Source organism: Esox lucius, chromosome 7 (genome assembly GCF_011004845.1).
Source record: "Esox lucius isolate fEsoLuc1 chromosome 7, fEsoLuc1.pri, whole genome shotgun sequence".
NCBI classification, from domain to species: domain Eukaryota; kingdom Metazoa; phylum Chordata; class Actinopteri; order Esociformes; family Esocidae; genus Esox; species Esox lucius.
In genome coordinates, this window is record NC_047575.1 from 36,289,240 (window position 1) to 36,312,508 (window position 23,269).

The 23,269-nt window shown below is 42.4% G+C and overlaps 1 protein-coding gene across 4 annotated transcripts in view; it reads left to right on the forward strand.

Annotated features, from left to right (window-relative positions):
• The first annotated feature begins 7,219 nt into the window (after positions 1–7,219).
• Positions 7,220–23,269, forward strand: part of dbn1 (drebrin 1) — a 78,778-nt gene continuing 62,728 nt past the window's right edge. The window contains exon 1 of one of the 4 annotated variants that reach the window (XM_034293279.1): positions 7,220–7,478. In XM_034293279.1, coding sequence (XP_034149170.1) covers positions 7,255–7,478 — 224 coding nt within the window. In that variant the 5' untranslated portion in view covers positions 7,220–7,254. The remainder of the gene's footprint in view (positions 7,479–23,269) is intronic. The other 3 variants (XM_034293278.1, XM_013134599.4, XM_020048460.3) reach the window with 3 other exon arrangements.

The window sequence follows — 23,269 nt, forward strand, 5'->3', positions numbered from 1 at the left end:
TAGCCTGTTGATGATAAACTTGGATTAACAAACACAATGTCCCATTGGAACACAGGAGTGATGGTTGCTGATAATGAGCCTCTGTACGCCTATGTAGATATTCCATAAAAAATATGCCGTTTCCAGCTACAATAGTCATTTACAACATTAACAATGTCTACACTGTATATCTGATCAATTATTTTATTAGACAAAATGTGCTTTTCTTTTAAAAACAAGGACTTTTCTAAGTGACCCCTGACTTTGGAACAGCAGTGTATATTTAAAAGCTTTAGTACACGGCGCATTAGGGAATGAACAAATGCCCTGCATAGTGATATTTTGATAGTGGTTTGATAAGTAGCTAGGCCAGGTATCACAAATAATGAATGTTCTTTGAGTCAACCTTTTCTTGCTTGTATTACCCCACCCACTGTGAATTAATTGAATGTCCCCCAAGCGCGCACATATTTTTCACACACAGTCTCACGGCTTTCCTGCTGTATTCTATGTTGCAGCCTGGCCTAACATTTAAACAATCACTGTAAAAAGGAAATGAACACATTCCAGAAGCCGCTAGAACATTGCTTTATTCGGGTCTCGGCCCAGTGAAGAATACCTCTGGTGGGGGCAGAAACGTGTTATTGACCATTAAGCCATGGATGCACTCGGGTCACCTTTTGTTTTGCTTTCCATGACAGACATTGCCTCCATAGAGGCTGGCTGTCTGGCTTGCCTGCATTTTTGGCCCAGTTTTTTGTGGAGTACTGAAATTCCTGTCATTCAGCTGCTATCTGTGGTCTGATTCAGTTCTCCAACTTGGAAAGCTCTCCATGGGTCCAGGCCTCACTCGTCTGGTATGTGGATTGTGTTTTTCCTGCACAGTAAAAAGTTAACCCATAAATATTTGCTCTGTTAAGTCTGGTCTTTTTTTCAGAGTGAGACTTAAAGGGCATGTACTTCCTCTACACTTGACAAACATTTTGTTAACTAAAGTCAACACTATATGCTTTGTTAAGCACTAGGAGGTACTGTGGGATTTACAGATTGTCACCATGAACACCCTTCTTGCCTCTACAAATTGTGCTTCGAATGAATTCCCCAAATGATAACCTTTATACACTCAGCACGAAAAAATAATCTGCATAAATTTGTTCACATCCCTGTTAGTAAGCATTTCTCCTTTGCCAAAATAATCCATCCCCCTGACAGGTGTGGCATGTCAAGAAGTTGATAAAACAGCAGGATCATGAGCAAGTGAGCATTTCAAATCCTGACTGCAGATATTCCTGTGGTTGCCAGATAATTGAATGTCCATTTCTCTACCATAAGCCTCCTCCAACCTCGTTTTGGAGAATTTGGCATCCAACCGGCCTCACAAGTGCAGACCACGTGTAACCACATCAGTCCAGGACTTTCAAATCTGGCTACCTTACCTGTTTGACAGTTTCATAGTTGACACCCGGAGCAGTTAAGGAAACTGTAGATGTGTACAACCGAAACCTCAGTGGGAAAATGGCCACGTACAAGTGTGGCCTTCACAGATTAGTCTCGTTTTTAACTGTACTGAGTAGCAAAACATTTTGTTCAGTTTAAAGAAGTGTGACAACTTCTTAAACAAAGTAGTGCCCCATCTAGGGGACAGATGTATGTTACATTCAGGTTGTTCGCTTGGGCTACAACACGAAGCCTCTCCTTATTGCTTGGCCTTTTACTGAGGAATTTTTAAGTGACCTGGAGTCACAAATAGAATGTACTTACCTGGACCAGCAGTTACTGGTAAGGACCAACAACAGGACACCAGTGCGATATGTCAACAGACAAGGTAGTCATCCCACTGCTGACACTGGCCCACTTCATGCAAACATGGAGCAGTACATTCTATTTGGCCGGGCTCAAAACTACAGGGTCCTTTTTGGTGGTTCGACTGCATGCATTCTGTAGAAGCGCGTCTCTCGCACGCTTTGTCCACGTGACGTGTATCAGTCGGTCTGAAAGTGGCGCGTCGTCGGCCTGTGTGACGTGTGTTTTGGTACATGCCCCTCAAAAAGTATACGCGCGGCCCTGCCTGACAACCTCAAGTTGCAATGAGTACACCTGAATTGTAATCTCATGGAACGAGTGGCTTCCCATATAGCTTGACCCCTCCTTGCAGAACAACAGCATGCTCATCTGTGACTAACGACATGATGTGGACGGCAGGAGAAGTTTGTTAACACGCAGCCCCATGTACACCGATCAGCCAAATCATTATGACCACATACCTATTATTGTGTAGGCCCCCCTTTGGCCGCCAAAACACCCCTGACCCGTTGAGGCATGGTCTCCACTAGACCTCTGAAAGTGTGCTGTGGTATCTGGCACCAAGACGTTAGCAGCAGATCCTTTAAGTCCTGTAAGGTGCTAGGTGGGGCCTTCATGGATCTGACCTCTTTGTCCAGCACATCCCACAGATGCTCAATTGGATTGAGATCTGGGGAATTTGGGGGTCATGTCAATACCTTGTGTTCCTCAAACCATTCCTGAAACATTTTTGCTTTGTGGCAGGGCGCATTATCCTGCTGAAAGAGGCCAATACCATCAGGGAATAGCGTTGCCATGAAAGGGTGCACATGGTCTGCACCAATGCTCAGGCAGGTGGTACCTGTCAAAGTAACATCCACATGAATAGCAGAACCCAAGGTTTCCCAGCAGAACATTGCCCAAAATATCACTCAGACTCTGCCGGCTTGCCTTCTTCCCATAGTGCATCCTGGTGCCATGTGTTCCCCAGGTAAGCGACGCAAACGCACCCAGCCATCCACGTGATGTAAAAGGAAATGTGATTCATCAGACCAGGCCACCTTCTTCCATTGCTCCGTGGTCCAGTTCTGATGGTCATGTGCCCATTGTAGGCGCTATCAGCAGTGGACAGGGGCACCCTGACTGGTCTGCCGCTACGCAGCCCCATATGCAACAAACTGTGATGCACTGTGTGTTCTGACACCTTTCTATCAGCACCAGCATTAACTTTTTCAGCAATTTGAGCTACAGTAGCTTATCTGTTGGATCGGACCACATGGGCCAGCCTTCACTCCCCATGTGCATCAATGAGCCTTGTCCGCCCATGACCCTGTCGCCGGTTCACCACTTTTCCTTCCTTGGACCACTTTTGATAGGTACTGACCACTGCAGACTAGGAACACCCCACAAGGGCTGCAGTTCTGGAGATGCTCTGACTCAGTCATGGAACTGGGATTATAAAAGTTATTTGTGCAAGTCTGCTTCTGTGTTAGTTTAAGCAGAGAATTTCAGTGATTAGGTTTTTCATCCCTCATTGTTTGGAGGAGGAGGCTAAAACATAAATAGTTTTGGGGCCATTGTCTTCACGCAAACAACTCTAGTAACTGCTTGCTAATGAAAATTAACAATCAATATATTTTTTGACGGTAATTAAGCATTTTTAGTCTTTGGTTGTATATCCTTTGTATGTATTAAGCTTGCACACTAGGATCCAGCCAATGGCTGTCTGACACCAGGCTCTTCTTTCTATTGACTATGTCAGAGTGGAAGGAAGGGGGGACCCTAGATTTGTATCAAGCTAAAATGAGTTACATATTAGAAACAAGTTATTTAATCTGTCAGTAGAAAGGAAAGTGCAAATAAAATATCATAGCAATCGAATGAGGGGTTCTATAGAACGTTCAGGTAATAATCTATCAAAGTAACATGGTTTCTTGAAATCATTCAGAGTACTTTAAAATTGGACTGATGTAAGAGTGGGGGATGGAGGACAAAAGGCAGCTGGCTCCGACTTGTAACCAAGTGCTATTGATTTATTGATTTGGTTCTATTTTAAGTTGTCTGAGGGGTGAAGGGGACAGAAGGCAGTTGGACAAAGAGAAAGGATTAAGAGCAAAAGTTCAACATGGTTAGCATCTACATGAAAGAGTCACTTGATGCTTTCCACAATGGAAAATGGCTTTTGGGAGTTCTTGTACCATTTATGTTTTTAACTGTATCCAAAATGATAATTGAATCCCACTTTGTCACTTTGTACATCAGTCACTGACAGTTTTCCACTTTGATCTACAGCAACATCTCCAATATGTATGTGAGAAACGTTAATGTAATTTGGTTGTAGTATCCATTCTAAAAATTGTGAAAGTATCTATAAGAAAGTGTATTATATTATAAAATGCTAAACTATTTGGATTTATTCATTTATATATTAAACACAATGTGATTCATCTAAAGATTGTCCTACTTTTCTGATAACAAATTTACTGTCCTAAAAATGAAACTGTGTGTCGTATTTTAAGTGTCCACGACTTTGATTGCAAACTTTAACCGTGCATCTCTACACAATAACACTACTTCTAAAAATGTCCACAGAAAACGTTACGAAAACACATTCACATTGCAGGACATTGCAGATGTGTGGCCTGGTGTAGTCCAGTGTGGGGTCCTTTCTGTCCCAAAGCTTTTTCTATTAAAAACCCACTGTCTCTGTCCAATAGAAAACATTAATGCCTGAATGTATTATAATATATGAGAACAATATTGCAGATGTAAAGAAGATAACAGAATGACAGTGAAATCAGAATTAACATGTTTTACCGGAGACTGTTAATATTAAAGACAGCGGCAGAAATAATGGGGTGTCAGTTATGATCGACACTCCAGCATGTGAAAAGCCCAGGAGGGAGACAGTTTCGGAGATACTGGAACCAAAATGCCTGACACCCAGCAATCATGCCACTCTCAAAATTGCTTAGGACATTCATTTAGTCAATTCCAACATTCAATGAAATAGTAACTGAATGCTTAAATGCCTGTCTGCCTGCTTTATATAATAACTCACAGCCACATGACTCGCTGTCTGTAGATTTATTTTTGGGGAAATGTGGTCTAAAATGTTCCACTTGCCACAAAGTGTTTACAGCATTTCACGCAAACAATGTATTCGTGGACTAGGTGAAGAAGTCACAGTTGTATTAAGGCCAGGTGGAGGAGTCACAGTTGTATTAGGACAAGGTGAAGAAGTCACAGTTGTATTAAGGCCAGGTGGAGGAGTCACAGTTGTATTGGTGTTTGGTGAAGAAGTTACAGTTGTATTAAGGCCAGGTGGAGGAGTCACAGTTGTATTAAGACTAGGTGAAGAAGTCACAGTTGTTTTAAGGTCAGGTGGAAGAGTCACAGTTGTATTAGGACTAGGTGAAATAGTCACAGTTGTTTTAAGGCCAGGTGGAGGAGTCACAGTTGTATTAGGACTAGGTGAAGAAGTCACAGTTGTTTTAAGGTCAGGTGAAGGTTTCACAGCTGTACTGGTGTTTGGTGAAGAAGTTACAGTTGTATTAAGGCCAGGTGGAGGAGTCACAGTTGTATTAGGACTAGGTGAAGAAGTCACAGTTGTTTTAAGGCCAGGTGAAGGTTTCACAGCTGTACTGGTGTTTGGTGAAGAAGTTACAGTTGTATTAAGGCCAGGTGGAGGAGTCACAGTTGTATTAAGACTAGGTGAAGAAGTCACAGTTGTTTTAAGGTCAGGTGGAAGAGTCAAAATATATTTCCATATTTCCATGTATTATTTTTGCAGATAGGATTATACAGCGAGACACTAACCCCAAATATACTGCCTTAGCAATTAGAGAGATTCTCATGCCCAAAAAGTGGAAAATTCATGACCAAGCAGATGTCGAGATTTAAATGAAATATGCCTTGTATTTGCTTAAGGGAAAAGACCATAACTGCCTGAAGTTTACGAACCACTGACACCACCAGATCCTGGGTATGTTCGCTGGCAATGCTCTAAAGTTGTTGTGTGTTTTGTGGGCACTGATAACCAACCCCCCCCACCATGTATGTCTCTGCTGAGAGATCCTGGACACTGGGTCCCAGCCCATTCTCTGCCAGACAGGTCTTCACTGAGAACAATCACCATCACTGGTGAAAATAATTGGTACCTTAGCTGCCTGGAGGAGACACTGAGGACCGGGTGGATGATAGTTAATTAATGTTAACCCAGTTAATGGGAAGAGAACGGGGGGAGCTTAGGGCCTTCCAGAAGGAGGGTGTGTGTAAGGACATTGTGAGGTTGTGTAGTATGAGGGTCATTGATGGGGATCTTGGGCTATAGCTGAATAAAGAGGATGAGGGAATTCATTGAGAGGCACGTTGCATGTGTTGGGGAGGGATAAATGATTTACACTCCATTTCTATATCTCCAAGAGTGCACACTTTGATATTTGCCAGCTAGACAGCTGTTCTCCCTCCCACAAATAAAAAAACCAAACATTGTGTTTAAGTTTTATTCAGTGTTTCTGCAATCCACACAACTCCCTCTCACTTTTGTTAAAAACACAGCCTGTCCAGTGTGGTGTTCTGAGTGACAGTTCCCTGGCCCTACGATGGGTGGCAGAAGTATGTGGGCTGTGAGCCAATAAAGCCTGGGAGCAAAGCACTGAGGCTGTCCTTAGGGTCTGTCCAACACTGCCTGGATAGATGAACATAGACCAAACTCCACAAACTGTAACTAGAACCATTAGGAGGAAAAATACTAAGCTGAACTTAGATCATATTACTCTAATACACTGGTCTGTTCTGGGACTGATTGTTGTCAGTAATACCCTGTAGAACCAGGCTGTGCTCAAGGCTCTACCTTCCAACTGGAAGTCAGTTAAACTATTCTCACAGAACAAACAATAGACTCTCCATTCCTCAGGGTTTGGGTGGCTCACTCAGAAGGCCCCTCGGGAACCATGATGCAATAACACTGACACATTCTCATACCAGACGCATTGTACAGGCTGGATCTGGTCAAACTTTCTTAGTGGAGAGTTTTGGCTAGCCACAGATAAGAGGTTGGCCTACTGGCTTTAGGGACAATCTTTTTTTCCACAGTTTGACCCATGAGATGATACTCATCTCAGTGATCTAGCTTTGGCTAGGCTAAGCACAAAAAAAAAAGATGATGTGAAAACACTGCTGTTTAATAGTGGTCTGTTAATAAGAGACAATGGAAGGGAGTACTGCTGCTAACTGTTAGTTGTCAGTGTCCAGAATGTTGTGTTATGATTAGAAACCTTTTCTCTCTTGTTAGACCCCTTATTCTTATCTATTGTTCAGAAATAAATAATGTGCCTTGTCATCGCGCTGCTGTACCACGTGTTGGGCCAGGTCAGATCAAGGTTTAGTGCTTAGAGTGCTGACTACTGACCGTGCAAGCTATTCTCTTTAGGCACTAGGACCCAGCAGTTTTTAGAGATCACTGACTTTTTCGCACTAGGACCATGTAGCATGCGTGGCTATAGAGCTGAGCATTGTCTTTGTTCCTACACTCAGAATCTCTCCCCCTTCTCCACACTCCGCAGTCGCTCTCCCTATACTCCACTTCCATTACAGTATTACACCGGTCTGGATGATTGCAGAAACAGCAACATGGCTGTGAATCTCAGCAAGAACAGACTGGCCCTTCTAACAGCCTACCAGGATGTTATTAACGAGACCTCGTCTACCGACTGGTAAGTCAATTGAACAGTCCTTATTCCTCATGGTTCATGGGTGGTTTTATTGCGAAGTTAACTCGGTAAGGTTGTTTGGGATGGAGAAGGATGCACCGGACGGGGTCCGTACATTCCCCCATACTGTGGACTGCAACGTGTTGTGTAGGCTACGCAGCATCCCCTTGGTCTTTTGCTGGAGGATTAGGATGGGCAGAGATTCCAAATTAAGCCCCAAATGAAAGTGCTGGTAAATATTCCAGGGAAATCCTAGTATTATTTTATGATTCGTGATGAAGGTTGTGATAAAACTGAATACAAATGTAACAGTTGTATTCCCAAATTGGGATTCTGACGGCAAAAATTGTCAAATAATAAAACTACTCGTTATAAAAACCTGAAATCTGCAGTTGTTCAATGCGAATGACACACCGGTCCCTGCTGCTAAGTCCTGAAAGCAGCGGGCACTGATCTCAATGAGCAAATATTGAGCAAGAAGTAGTATTCATTGTTTGCTCGGAGGGAGTTATTGCGTTTCTGTCTGTACGGCTGGAGCCGAAAATATTTCAATGTCGAGGGAATTTTATACTGTTCTCTTTTGCAATAACATATCCTTCCCACTGGGTAAATCTCAATAGCGTTCTCGCATCTCAATAAGCGAGAGCGGAGAGGGGCGAGGCAAGAAGTGTCAATCTATTAATGCTCAGTGTGACCAGCCTTACTCCCTCAATTCACTCTTCTCCCTTTCTCTCATTATACACAATATAACTGCATTTTTTTACACTTTCGGGAGGGGAATGGTTGTGTGATGGAGTATTAGCTCGTGGATCCTAAGCGACCGACCCACACATTCCATCGGGTCTTGTGTCCATGCGGAGGCGTTTCTCTTCCCTTTGTGTGGAAATTGATACACATGGTCGGTCGAATATTTTTGGCCACACTTGGGGGTTTGGGCTGGGTAACGACTGTTTTTTTTAAGGACAACAGTCCTGATAAAGAGCACCTTATCGGAATCGATATTTCAGACAGTAGCCCCACTACTAGAGACATTCACGCCTATAGTTATATCATCCCCTGCTTTTCGTAGTTGTCCCCATGTAATTGCCAATGGCTAATTTTCTATTTAGCTGTGTTCATATGTTGCCAGGACAATTTTTTTGCTCATTAAATAATAGTACAGAATAGACTGATAAAATCCAGAGACATAGGCATGCCCCCTTTGCTCGCACTTGAATTGAGCTGAACAAAGACCCCCTGGCTTTGAAGCATCTCTGACCCTGAGCAGCCTAAATCCTCCCCTCACTCCCTTTCCCTGTCAGGCCTCATCATTATCTTGAACAACGTACCTACCTGGCTCACTGACACAAGTGTCTTTATTCACACACTCTTAAACATCCACACATACTTACGCCGGCCCTGACGCGCGCGCGTACACACACACACACACACACACACACACGTCACACTCTCTGTACATTGTCCATTATGGTATGTCCTCTCTTTAGGGGCTCCCCACACCCCACAGACACCGGTGTCGTCCCTTAATAGCAGTAAGTGGTGAATTCACCAGGAAGTAACAGACATTCCCTCAACACTACAGCCATTGTCTGGCAAATCAGAGGTCCACCTCGACTTGAGCTTGGAGGACATTGGTGCAAATGCGCCCAGTGTGCCCGCTACAACTCCTGTCACGGCTTCAATCAGTCCAACTACATCTCTGATACTTGAATACAAAGCTGGCTCTACACCTCTATCAATCAAATGATGTTTTTCACAGCAGAAGGAACCCACAAAGATGATGGATGATACTGTTATGTCTTTGGGTTCAGTGAAGGCCGGCCAGAGCCTCAGTGACAGTAATGTCTAGAGCCAAGATGACTCTTGACAGGCTTTACTTTACAGTCCCTGCAGGCGAAAATGAAGTTTAAAAAAAAAAAAATCTTTCCAGCAAAGACATGACACACAATAGGCTGGTATATCAAGGGTTCTCCAATATCAAACACACATCTGGAATGTTCCATGTTGAGTGGTGGCAGCTGCTGATTCGCTGGTGGCTATGTGTTTGACCCCTAGCCATATCAGAAAGTAATTACTTAACATGTTTCCTATTGTTGCTGATGATGTATTCCTCCACCTATCTGTCTGTATTGATTAGTTTATCAACTACAGACAGTAAGGAATAATTTAAATACAATGTCATGAAAAACAGTTTGCCCCTCTGATTTACTGCATTGTTCTACATTTTTTACATTGATTTTGTCAGCTGTGTTTGTGGATTGTAGTGGTATCCCGAGGAAGTCTGAGGGAGAGAGAAGAAATTATAACAGACATTAGGTCTTAGATTCATTTCTTTGGTGTGCTAGGTTATCAAACATGCAACCCACAAGTGTGATTATTTTGTTTTTGCAGCATAATAAAAGGGGCTCCACTGAACTAAAGTCAAAGGCATATTGTCCAAATGGAGAAAGTTTGGGGTTGTGGTAAATCATCACAGCAGTGGCCGTTTTGCCAAAATGACTTTGGGCAACAATAGGATTCATGGCACAGTGCCAAGGCAGAAACCTCTGCTCACTGAGGAGAACATAAATGCTTGGCTTGTGCCAAAATACATGTTGGTGAACCTTGAGTTCTGGACAATTGGTCAGGCATTGTGTCAGTGTCGTGGTCTGGGGATGCTTTGCTGCATCAGGACCTGGACAACTTACCATCTTGGAAATAGCCATGAATTCATGAATGTCAGGCCATCCATTTCTGAGCTGAAGCTGAAGTCTAGATTAATTCTTCAACTAGATAATGATCCAAAACACACAAGTCTGTCTACTTTATAATTGTTGAAGAACAAAATATTGAACGTTTTGGAATGGCCTAGTCAAAGTCCAGACCTAACCCTCATTGAGATATTGTGGCAGGACCTGAAACGGGTAGTTTATGCTTGAAAGCAGTTCTGCATGGAGGAGTCAACTGATGAATGAATGCAGGAAGCTTTCGGTAGTAGTCAGGGCAGCGAAAAGTGGCATAACCAGTTTTTAAGCATAAGGCGTGATTAGTTTTTCACATGTGGTCTTTAATAGATAAATTAAGTTTATCAAAATGTTGTTTGTTCACTTCAGTTCCCTTTGATCTAATATTAGGTTTTTGCTGAAAATCTAATAACATTCAGTTACAAAAATATGCAAAAGAATCTAACTAGGGCCAAATCCTTTTTCATAGTTCTCTTGATACAGAGTTTGGATAGACTTAATTTAATTTAGCATACTTGATGATTTTTTCCCCATCAATCTACACACAAAACTGTGTGCAAACATATAAAAAAATCTAAATGTACATAACTATTCAGAACCTTTATTCAGTTGGTTGTATAATTATTTTTTGATCCCAGTTTTGAGTCATCTTCAGAATTATTCCAGCTCTGCTCACCTGGATTTTGTCAGTTTATCCCATTTTTCTTTGATGATCCTCTAAAGCTGTGTCACACTTGATGGGTAGTGTCAGTGAACATTTTCAGGTCCCCCCAAAGATGTTAATGGAGTTCAAGCCCAGGTTTTGGCTTGGCTGCTCAAGGACATTGACAGTCTTAAGGCACTGGAGCAATTCCAGCATTGTCTTGGTTTGGCAATGTGCTTGAAAGATTATTCTTCCCTGTCAGAGGTCCTGTGTGCACTGGATCAGATTTTCCTTCTAGAACTCTATTTTATTTTATTCTGTTTATTATTCCCTTAATCCTGACCAGTCTCAGTCCCTACCGCTGAGAAGCATCCCCACAGCATGATGGTCCCACCGCACAGGTGCTTCACTGTAGGCATGATATAAGCCAGGTGATCAGCAGTACCCAGTTTTTGCTGGATGTACTGTAGTGCTTGATATACTGTAGTGCTTGACTAATAGTTAGATTTTGGTCTCATCAGACCATATGTTAATTTCCTCTCTGACTTCTTCAGATGACATGTCAAATCATTTTTACTCAGGAGTAGCATCAGTTTAACTGCTGCAGAAATGGTTGTCCTTCAGGCAAGTTATGCCTTCTCTCCAGAGTTCTGTTAGGGTTCATTAGGTTTTTGGTCACCTACCTGAACTCAATTTGTCATGGTGAAGGTACTGAGTACTTATGTACTTGATATATTTAAGTTTTAAACTTTCAATACATTTGCTGCATTTCAAAAATAAATCACTTTCTCATTATGGGGCATGGTGTATATATTGTATGGCAAAAAATACATATAATTGTAAATTATGTCTAAAACATAAACAAATGTTTATGTCTGAATATTGTTGAAGCCACCTTTTGATATCGTTTTTTTTGGTTTGAACTCTCATCCGCAAATCAGAACATCCATGGCTTAATATGTGGTTGCTTTAAGTTTTGACTACTCTTATATATTGCCTTGGACTCAACTCCAATTCCTGTGTTAGTTTGTTTATAGTTTTAAGAAACAATGTCAGATATTAAACGAAAACCTTACATTAAATAAAGGGAAACTGATTGAACATATTGCATACCGTTTGAATTATTACCGTGTATATTTTATTTATCAAGCAAGTTCAGCATTACCCAAGGTCCCATATTAAAAAGCAATTGCAGCTCTTGTTATGCTACTTTTAAATTCAGTGACTGCAACCACACTATTTCTTAGTTGTTCATACGTCTTTCACATCACTATGGAGAAATGTGTCCCTCTTCCATACAGAGCTGCTTTAATTCTGCAACATTTCTGTCTTATTGAGAATGAACGACTCTTCATAGGTCCAGCCACATCTTATTTGGGTTCAGTGTGAACATTGACTAGGCCATTCCAAAATGTGTCTTTACTTTTTCTTGTAATGTACACTTGCTTATGTATTTTGGCTAACTTCCCTGCTGCATGAACCAGATGTGCTTCAGTACTGATTACCTGAAGTTCTCCTTTATAATCCTCTGATACAGACCAGAATTCATGATAGGAATCTTTTCAGGTCCAGGGGAAGCAAAGCATTCTCTAAATGTCATACTACCACCACCATGCTTGACCGTTGATATGAGGTCAATTATGTGGAACTCAATGTTTGGTTTTGCCCATACATAACACCCACGCTGTTCAAAAAGTCAAGAAATGTTTACCAAAACACACCTGGAAGCACTTATCAAGACTCCTAGAAGAATGACCTATGAACAGATGCGTCAAAAGTAGAGCTGTTTGGACACATTTCTTTCGGTCAAGTTTCCCCAAAAAATGATTTAAAATGTAATATAATGTTTATGAAATATTATTTTATGGTCCAAGTGTTCTTGAGTTTAGAGTTCATTAAGAGAGCATCGCACTACAAAAAATTATGTACACTGGCACCAAATTCCTCTTATCTGTAACTTTGGGCAGGCTGTTGAATATGTAGAGACACACCTCACATGTACAGATTAACATGAATGGGTTTATCGTCACTCACATGCTATCATGCACCAGTAGACCCAAGGCTGTCTAGTTTGTCCTGTTGCATGCTAGGTAATATTCTTTTTTAGAGATGTCTGAGAATTATACAATTATGGTTTGGCTCTCTTCTTCCTGCATTCATAGATGAAAGTATAATTTACAGAAGTTCATGGTTTTGGGGTTTTACTACTCCACCACAAAGACAAAGAGTAGAAATATCGAACTAGCATCCTTTGCAAATGGAGGACAGAGAAGGTTGCTTTAGCCCTTGGCAGATGGAAAAGAAGTGATTTTATTTCACACAAGCCCAATGCTAGAAAGCAGGCCTGAAAATACTTTGGTTTACTCAGCTCCTTCAATCAGCCTCTCAGTCTGTCTGTCAGTAAGTTGGCTCACAATGGGAGGATAGAAGTAGTGTAGACAGCCCCCCTGAGACTGGAAACTACTGTTTGTTCTCAGCTGACAAGAAACAAGCTGGAAACCAGCTAGGTTAGTGGAAATCTGGAAAGTAATGTGACAATGTGGCTATTTCAAAAATCACACTTTCAACCATTTTTGTGAAAAACCTAATTAGCCCCATTGAATTACTAGTCTTATTCATGCACTCACTCCCGGATTCACTCTGCTCTTGATTGCACTCCAAACTGTCCGTGATGCCAAGTTCACCAACCCTTTTTTATTCCCTTCCATCACAGCTTTACTGTGGTACCACTAGTGAAGACACAATTATACATGTCATATCTCTTGGCCTTGGAACGTTTTGCTCATAATCCCTTAAGCATTACTCTCATTTAGACAAACGGCTTGAATTCGTTGAAGAAGACATCTGCCTTACTGTCACAGGGTAATGCACAGCAACGTCAATGTATTCTGGGAAAAATGGGATAATATGAACCAGTTTCACAGAGTGGTTGTGGATGACTGTGTGTATTTTATGGGATGAGACGGAGGCGTATTGTGAGGGCAAATTCTGGGACCAAAGGTTGCATGTTCATCAGGGGTCTGATAGAGAGACTAGGATGTCTGGGCCTCCTGTGTATGGGTGGGTGTTGTCATCCTGCCAACTCCTGTGACTTAACCTCTTTTTACTGGTATAGACCAGAAGAGAAGCATGGCCACCTACCCAAACTAATACAGAGCTTTTTGTCTGTTAGGTTTAGTTCCACTTTGAGTCATGTGTCATTGGGAGAGGCCATGTGGGGTGGAGGTACTGCTTTCCTATTAGTCTCATTTGTCTTACTCATTAGTCTTTTACAGATGGGGGGCGTTGTGTGTCTGTACATACACTGTGTTTTTCTCTGTGCGCTGTTGTTACAACTTCTAAGGTCCAGAACGTTACCTGGAACTTCATAAATAGCTAGGGGGTAAACATTATTCCAACGGAACGGATCCTCTTTAGGGAGGCTCTAGCGAAGATTTAAGTATTCCTCTCCTCACTCCTCCACACCACGTTCTGCTGCGCCTGCTACCTCTGGAGCCCAAAGAATACAGTGAAAGGAATACTCACTGTGGAAATGGCTGCCTGAAGCATAAGTGAAGAAATTCTTTCCCTTTCAGAACAATATGGTGGTGAAAAGTATTTGGTTATCCTGTCAGTGAGCAGATCGGTGTCAGATTCTGACCAGACAGGCAGTAACAATAATGCTGTTTTGTGTGTGTTTGTGTTTGTGAGTGAATTCTGGCACAGCCTCAGTTGTTGCAATTGAACTGGCTTTGTCTGGAGCTCAGGCTTCTGCTGCTTATTGTGATTATGAAGCATGCCACTGTCCAGTTGCAGAGAAAGAAGTGACAAGAGGTACTATAACACTCCGTGGTAGTGTGTTTTATTTTATGTCCTGACAATCCTTCACGGATATAGTTCGTCAATATCTCATAACAAACGAAAGATATGCAATTGATCTTGGTTCCCAGTAAAGTGCTCAAATAAACACCAGGATCACCAGGACCTTCTTGGTGTGGGAAATGCTATGCTAACCATCTGCCTCAGCCAACATTACCCATCCCCAGTGGAATTCCTCCTCTTAGCCCTCCTGTGTGCTTGTATTAGGAGCCCAGAAGAAGAAGCTCAGCTGCAGCATTATCATCCCATCAAATCACATCTGGCAGTGTACACTCTCTTGCTCCAGGCAGCTGCATTTATATTCGAATGCTAACAGGCTTTAGCATAAATCCTAATGCAGCTCGCTAGCATTTTGTGTTCATTACCAACACAGCAGGCTAGCTTGCTAGCAGACATATGGGAGCGGAGATATATGTGTGGAGGACAGCTAAGGGTGGTGAAATGAGGTTGAGAAGGAGTGAGCCATTTGTCCAGGCCAGACCTGTGGGCCTACCGCCGACGCCACTGATAACAAGACACTTTGGATTTAGTCTGCTGGAGTGGGCAGAGGTTTGCTAACCCTGTCTGTCCCGCCTTGTTTCAACCCCTGGTGACCCCCCCTCAACCCATCTTAACCACCACTGATAGTGATTTTAGTTCCTCTGAACAGGACCTCAGTTGGAGTTGATTTATTTGTGTGGAAGTAATCAGCCCACTAATTCCCAGCCGTAAACAGAATCTCCAACTTTAAACATCTCAACCCTTGGAATTGTCTGGCCAGGCTAGTCATCTTTTGTATAAAGCCTTGTCTTATCATAGAACTTTCCCCCCCAGCCTGCCAAAGTACAGCAGGTCTCTCTCCAGGCCTCAGAGTGGCCCGCTGAGTTGAGCTCATGAAAAATAGCATCTGAAATATTTACAAAAAGGCTTTCTGTAGGTTTTCTAGAAACTAAGACAATGTGGAGAAACTCAATCGTCTGGCCTTTTAATGCTTTGGTTGGTGTTGGTTTGAAGTGTATGTCAGTGTGTTTCTGTGTCCTCTCTCACTGGTTCAGGTGGATCCCATAGCTCACTCTTTGTCCCAATGGGACTTTGTCAGGAAACACTCCTCTTAAAATAGGTCCGGCAACTAGAAGCTTCCCCAGGTGGTGACTCTACATCCTCTGTGTTACTACAGTCTTTGTCTGGGGCCATGTTTCTTCTGGCTCTGCCTCCTTCCCTCCGGAATATCTTTCCTTCAGAAAGGCAAAACGGAAGACACTGCTTAGCAGGGATATGGAGACTATCCAGGCAAGGCGATTCTATTCAGTGGCTTGGCCATTTCCACTATTTACTGTAACAGCAATTGTGTTCAGTTTAGTTTTAGGGTCTTTGTGCTCTGTAACGGTAAGGTCACAGAATACTGATGAGGCACCTTTTGCTTTGTCCTCCTCCTGCCTGGCTATTATTAGGCAGTTGTGACAACAGCTTCCAAATGGTTGGGCTGTAGACCTAGGAAGCATTTCCCTTCGTAAGTCAGATCATTGTGTGCGTGCGTGTGTACTTCATAAACCTGATGTAAGACTTCCCATGTGTGTACGTGTTAACATGGTTATTTTAGTAGGATATCTCATGGCTCTTTCAGATCGTGTAGCGTTTAGTCAAGATAGTGACTGGTCAGGGGAACAGGGCAATGGTCACAGGGCAATGGTCGTGCTCCGTTTATGTTTACGCGGCTATGTTACCGACGAGTGATAACACTGAAGTGACAGATACAAGTGAAAAGATGTTCTTTATCGTAGATTGTCCACTACTATCGTTTTTTAACAGGCCTTTAGATTGTACAATAGGGCATTTGATGAGTGAGACAGTAAAATATACTGTAGTTTCCCTATGACTGAGTTATTGTGTGAGTCCACCCTGGAGGAACTAAAACAATGAGTGATGATTTTCTGTCTGGGGGACCTGACAGGACCCTCAGTGAAGAGTATTTCCAGCTGTGTGTTAAGTAGCTGGACCTTGGCCACTCTGCCCTTCTCTGTTTCCTTTGTCTTTCTGTAGCCATCATATCACACTGACAGAAACACATTTTTATTTTTCTATCCTGGACCTGAAAAAGAATTCCCTATTTCCCCTGTTGCCTAACGTTAAACCAAACCCTGTTGCCTAACGTTAAACCAAACCCTGTTGCCTAACGTTAAACCAAACCCTGTTGCCTAACGTTAAACCAAACCCTGTTGCCTAACGTTAAACCAAACCCTGATGCCTAACTCTAACACTAATGCTTAAACATAACACAAATTCTAACACTAACCACAGTTGTATGTTTTACCTTATACCTAACTCCTAAACTGGGGACAAAACTTTCTCCTTTTGGGGAATGGCTAAAAAACTTTGCCGGGATCAAATTATTGTGATAGAAGGGACTTCTCCACATAAAGCCAAACCAGGATCAAACACACACTCTGAGTTCAGCTGTGCTGGAAGAACAGCCAACTGTAAGCAAGTTAAAGAACATAATCCAAACTGAATTATTCATTTAAAGCACAATGGTTCTGCTTACTAGCCTGGAGTCAATTTATTATAATGCTTTTATATGGTTTGACACAAACAAAATGAATGTAGTATTTTTGTAGGTCATGATGATGTAACATAGTCATGGCATATCTCACTGATGACTAATGAGCAGAAAGAACAGTGCTCTGAGACACAGCACAGTAGTGGGTTGGGGTCTGTTTCAATACATTTGACCTTGGAATTAGAAATGAATATTATCATTCTACATTTGAAGCGTTTATCGGTTGTGAGCTGCAGTTGGTTCCACATTTTGTGTCGATGTACTTCTTAAGCATAGAATTAACAGTTGCATTGTTCTTGCTCTTCCAGTAATAACCACATGCATCTGATTTGTTATTTGGTGAAATTATTTATGCCTGGCTATTGTTTCAAGGGTTTGTTTGTCAGATATTCCATTCCTCTGTACCATCAGAAGACATGATGAAAAGCTCTGAAGCCATAAGGCAGAGGGAGATTACAGTGTACCTGGAGCATATCTCAGAGTCTACAGATATCACCTAGTAATCTTTGGCTGGTTTTATCAGTCTCCCTCCTACTGTTATTGTTCTTGGGCCATTTAAACACTGCTCTTGCATGTGAAATCAAGGCAGAGAGAAGTTTCCTTATGCTATCGCAATTTACCAGCTCTTAACCATATCGCTGCATTTCTGACCCCCCCTTTTTAACCTTAATCTTTGGGTGGTTTTCATGTCCATGCTCTGTAAATGTCCGACCAAGAAGGTTAAAATGTCCCTACTGTATTGTTATTTTCTCCCACCCCCCCCCCCAACCGTCTGGGGTGTTCTCACACCCCTGTGCTTGCTGCATGGAGAATTGTCCTACTCCCAAGGCTTTGGGCCCTCTGCCAGGCTCTAGGAGGGTTAGAGAGAACAGAGCAATTACAGTTGGGATGTTTATTCACCAGAAAAGTCTTTCCATCTGATTCTCCTTTCTGTTGTTGTGACCGTTAGTTGAGGTGGTCTGGGATGTTAGCCGAGTTGACGACGCCAGTAGAACCTTAATAGACTTTCAGAGCTTCCTTTTCAAACAAGAATTGTCTGATGTATATTTTTGTTGAAATTCTTTAAAAAACCTTTTCCCCATTGCTATCTCTCCATATGTTTTTCACACCTCTCCATGTCAGATGAAAATCTGTTGCCATTCATTTTGAGTGACCTGCAGAGCGTCTAAAGGTCCAGCATACTGTGTGGTTTCTCGGCTAATTGTGATTAATTAAAAAAATGGCTGGAGATTCACAGGATCTCTCCTTAGTAATGTGATGTTTTATTTGATGGCTCCACTTGGCATGTCACAAAATGAAAACCTTGTGGAAAAATGTGTTATAATCCCTTAAATAAGAGTGTTTATATCGAACCAATGGCGGAGCTGCCAAGATCTGCTTACCTCTCTCATATGCTGCACGGAGGATGAAGCTTAGGGATTTGTAGAAAATATAACATGATTTGCAGAATAGTGTAGGAGAGGAGGACTAAGATGAGAGGGGGAGGGGGGTGAGTGTGGGTTTCACTCTGGGCCCCATCCTCAAGGTCATTAGACTGTTCAGCATGCTAAGTGTCTATAGTTTACAGTTAGCTACCTCAACAAGAAAATTGGCGACAGTCTGGTTTGACTCAAATTGTCGTATTAGCCGTGGATTTCAGTTAAATGCAAACAGAATTATCTTAAGGTTTCAGACACGAGAAAGAGGGTTTATACTTCTAGTTTCTTTTTTCCCCTGCCAAACCAGCAGGCAGGTCATCTCTTTAATTTTTAGGGGAAGTAGTTGAAATCTGGGGTTCTCATCTGTGGTTGTGTTCCTCCATGCTGCAAGGGTAATAATTTGGTGTCTGCTGCTTGTTTCAATGGTGCTCTCTGAAAGCCCCCCCCCCCTCCCAAATGATCTCTTCTCCATCTGGATTTCCTCTCTTTCCCCCTCACCTCTCATAACTCACTGTCTCTCTCCTCAGCCTTTCTCTCCCATTTTCCTCTCTTGTACAGTATCAGCCCTCTTTCTCTCCCATTTTCCTCTCCTGTACAGTATCAATCTTTCTCTCTCCCATTGTCCTCTCTTGCTAGTGTATCAACCTCTGTCTCTCCAATGTTCCTACCCTCTCTCTACCTCTCTCGTTTTCAGTCTTCCTTTCTTTCTTTCTTCCTCCCTTATCCCCCTCTCTGTCTCTCCCCTCCCCCCTCTCTCTCACATCCGGAAAAACGCCATTCGCTCTGATTAATTCCCAATCCCGAGAGGAGAGAGGAGTCTGCTCTGCTGTCAGCTGATCTGGGGGATTAAGGGTGAGATCATGGTCCTCCTCTTCCCTACCAAACCCAAAAAGCATACCAAAAAATAGTGTCCAGAGACAAGGAAAAGAGAGAGGAAAAACATATATTTGTGGGAAAGCAATAAAATACAGATGTTTTTATTAATATGAGAGGCTTTGTCTTTGTACGAATGGATCCTTTCTCACAAAAGACCATCATTTTCAGATTATCCAAATAAATTGGGCATTCATATGCACAATCGTTCCCGCTCGTTCTCTCCCTAGGTGCTGTCAGCATGATTTAGCTGGATGTCCGTTGAAGAGGAAACCTGACCTGAATTTGTGTTACTGTGCATCCAAATCCACTCAGTGTATCTACCCCTTTATTCATATGAGCACATTGATTTGAATCAATGTGTCACTAGATGTCCCAGTGTAGATGAGCCTGAACATGAGGTTGGGTTAGAGCTGAGCGATTTGTCTTGTGGAGTGTGTTGTGATTAGAGTATGTGCAGGTGCATGATAGTTTGGTCCCGGTAAATAATGTTTGATGCCTAGGGCTGAACTCATTCAATTAGTCCTGCTTTCATGTCTCTGTCCTGTCTGTAACATGGTGCCAGGTGCACAAAATGGAGGGCTTGAAGGGCTTTTCAATCACAGCAGTCCTTAATCACAGATCTAGGATCAGATTTCCCAAGCCACAATGTACATTTAATCTTTAGGGGATGGATACATATCTGGCCTTGTATCAGTGGTTAGAGGAGAGGCATCCGCCCTGAGATTTAAAAGCAGTAATCTATGGAAAGTTTTTGGAAAAAGAAAACATGGGGACACAAACTGATAGGCACACAATTCCCACTGTCCCTTCCTCCCTGACTCACCTGAACATCTTTTGAATATCTTGCTGAAATGACTCTACCAAACATGTTTATTAATGTACCATCACTGTCATGTCACTTGAGGACAACTGCCTCCCGACCCTCACGCAACCATTTCATGCTAAGCAGATTGCTGAGAAGATCAGCCAAGGTCTGCCAACAGCACAGAGAGTACGTCTGAGGCGAGAGTGTCTCTGTCTTGCCCGCTTTGCCATGACCCCAATATAAATAAGGATTTTGGATGGGTTCTCCCAGTGCCTGTGGGGGGCAGACTTTGGCATTGTGGGATCTGGGTGCTCGTACAGGAGAGGCAGACTAGCCTCAGGGAGACGGAGTATAATGAACATAATTAGCACCCTTCTTTTCTGAAGCTATTTTAATTTGATAATTTTGTACTGTTAATAACTTGTTCCATTGTTATGTTGCTTTGGTAATATGTTTTTAAATGTCATGCCAGTAAAGTAAATTGGAGACTAAGAGAGAAACTGGGAGGGCGGCAGACAGATTGTTGTTGTACGACACAGTGGAGCGCTCTGTTAGAGAAACACTACAGATGTCTGATCTTAATTTGAGCCTGTTTCACACAGCAGGAAAATACATTTTTATATATTTAAAATTGTTAATGAAAGATGTTTGGTACGTGTCGATATGTTTCTTTTTGTTACGTCGTGTAAAAATGACATTTTTAAACCTCAGAATACAAATATGCATTTCCTACCGTGTAGAATGGATATCTTGTAAATGAAGAGACAGTGTCTGTCAGTGCCATGCCCTCTTCATATACCACTGTTGTTGGCTTGAGATTTTGTGCCCTGACTCCTTAACCTTCAGTTTGAGAGGCAGCCCAAATCCCCACCCAATGGTTGTGGTTTAAGTACATCTTAGAGTATTAAGAACAGACATTCGAAAGTCATCTCATGGATGTGTGGAAGCGATACGGCAGATTATAAATCGACTGTTTGGCACTTAGCGCTGATTTTGGTCTGTTAAACTCCCCCCAAAATATGGTAAACCTATTAGAAATATTAAACAAAACCAAACAACACAACAACAGTTGCCTCAATGCTTGAGACACTGAAAATACTGAGAAAGACTTTAAAATACTTGCATCCAAATATTTTTCCTACACACGTCTTAATCTTCCTTCCATTTGCTAAGATTGTTTGGCAAATGTTATTTCTATAAAGCTGAAGTATGTCTGAAGCCAAAAGGCTGTGTTGGGGGTAGTGGGTCACTACTAGTTTAACTAGTAATTTAAGTACATTTTGCTGTAGCTTGGTGGTAGTTGAAGTAAATTCATATCTTGGGGTTTTCTGTGAAGATTTTTCTTTGCGATGTAGTGGTATAGATATGGTATGTTAATGGTAGCTTTCCTGTAGCTCAACGTCTTCAAGTGTTCAGGACTTTCTTAAACTACCCATTCATTCCCCAACACTGGTTAAAGCCTTTCCTCTGAATGGGTCAGTTTGCCTGTGTCTGCCTCTAATCTCTCCTTACCATTGGCTGGATCCGGTCCATGCCCTGTTGAGTTCAGCTCTGTTCTATACGGTTCTATGTTGTTCTGTCCCTTCTCGGGCCTTGGGCCATTTTGGCTCAATTCCATATGGTTCTATTGTTCTGTCCCTTCTTCGGCCTTGGGCCATTTTGGCTCAGTTCCATACGGTTCTATATTGTTCTGTCCCTTCTTGGGCCTTAGGCCTTTTCGGCTCAGCTTCAACTTATGTGTAAGTATACATCTTCTCATTTACCATGCGCTTTGACTTTCTACTCTTCCACTTATTATTCTAGCAGCACATCACCTCCATCTCTACTCTATTTGATTTCCACCTAATGTTTGCCAATCCCTTTTGCATGCACAAAGGACTAAGGGCACAAATGGATGTAGCGGCTGAGGTTTGTAGCTTTGCCCTCATGCTGTTAGCCGTGTGTCTGTACATAGTGTGAATGAAGGTGTTGATTAGCTTCTGATTTAACACTCTTGTCATACTCACCCTTCACATGATGACGCAGGCGTAAAGGACGGTGAGGACGTGCAAATCTCTGTCTGTCCATCTACCCTGCCTTTTGTCTGTTTTTTGTGAGTCTATGTGAATCTCTGTCTGTCCATCTACCCTGCTTTGTCTGTTTTTTGTAAGTCTGTGAATCTCTGTCTGTCCATCTACCCTGCCTTTTGTCTGTTTTTTGTGAGTCTGTGTGAATCTCTGTCTGTCCATCTACCCTGCCTTTTGTCTGTTTTTTGTGAGTCTGTGTGAATCTCTGTCTGTCCATCTACCCTGCCTTTGTCTGTTTTTTGTAAGTCTGTGTGAATCTCTGTCTGTCCATCTACCCTGCCTTTTGTCTGTTTTTTGTGAGTCTGTGTGAATCTCTGTCTGTCCATCTACCCTGCCTTTTGTCTGTTTTTTGTGAGTCTGTGTGAATCTCTGTCTGTCCATCTACCCTGCCTTTGTCTGTTTTTGTGAGTCTGTGTGATCTCCAGTTGGAAGGAGGTCAATATCCATTGTTAAAAGCCCAGTAGGGCAGGGGATAAGTGGTGCTGTTGCGCCGATAGAGGATGGCCCCAGGCCGGTAGCAGATCGATATGCAGTAGACCTCAGATTCTGGTTAGGATCTGCACATATTCATTTACAATGTTAGGTGTGTGTGTGTTTTGGAAGGAGAGATTTTGGGTAGACAGAGGGGGTGAGATTCTGGCTGACTAAGGGCCGTTCGCTGAGCCAAGTATGAACAGTGCATCCGGATGAGAGGGGGCGGGGCTCGGAGGCGGAGGCAGCTTTGGCCAGTTCACCAAGACATTCTGGGTAGTCGTCTTACAGATGAGCACTTTTTCATTCTGTCTCTGTCTGTATCTGCAGCAAGTCACTGGATGCTGACTATGTTCTGGCTGTATGTTTTACTAAACAAATAGTTCTGGCCCTGACCA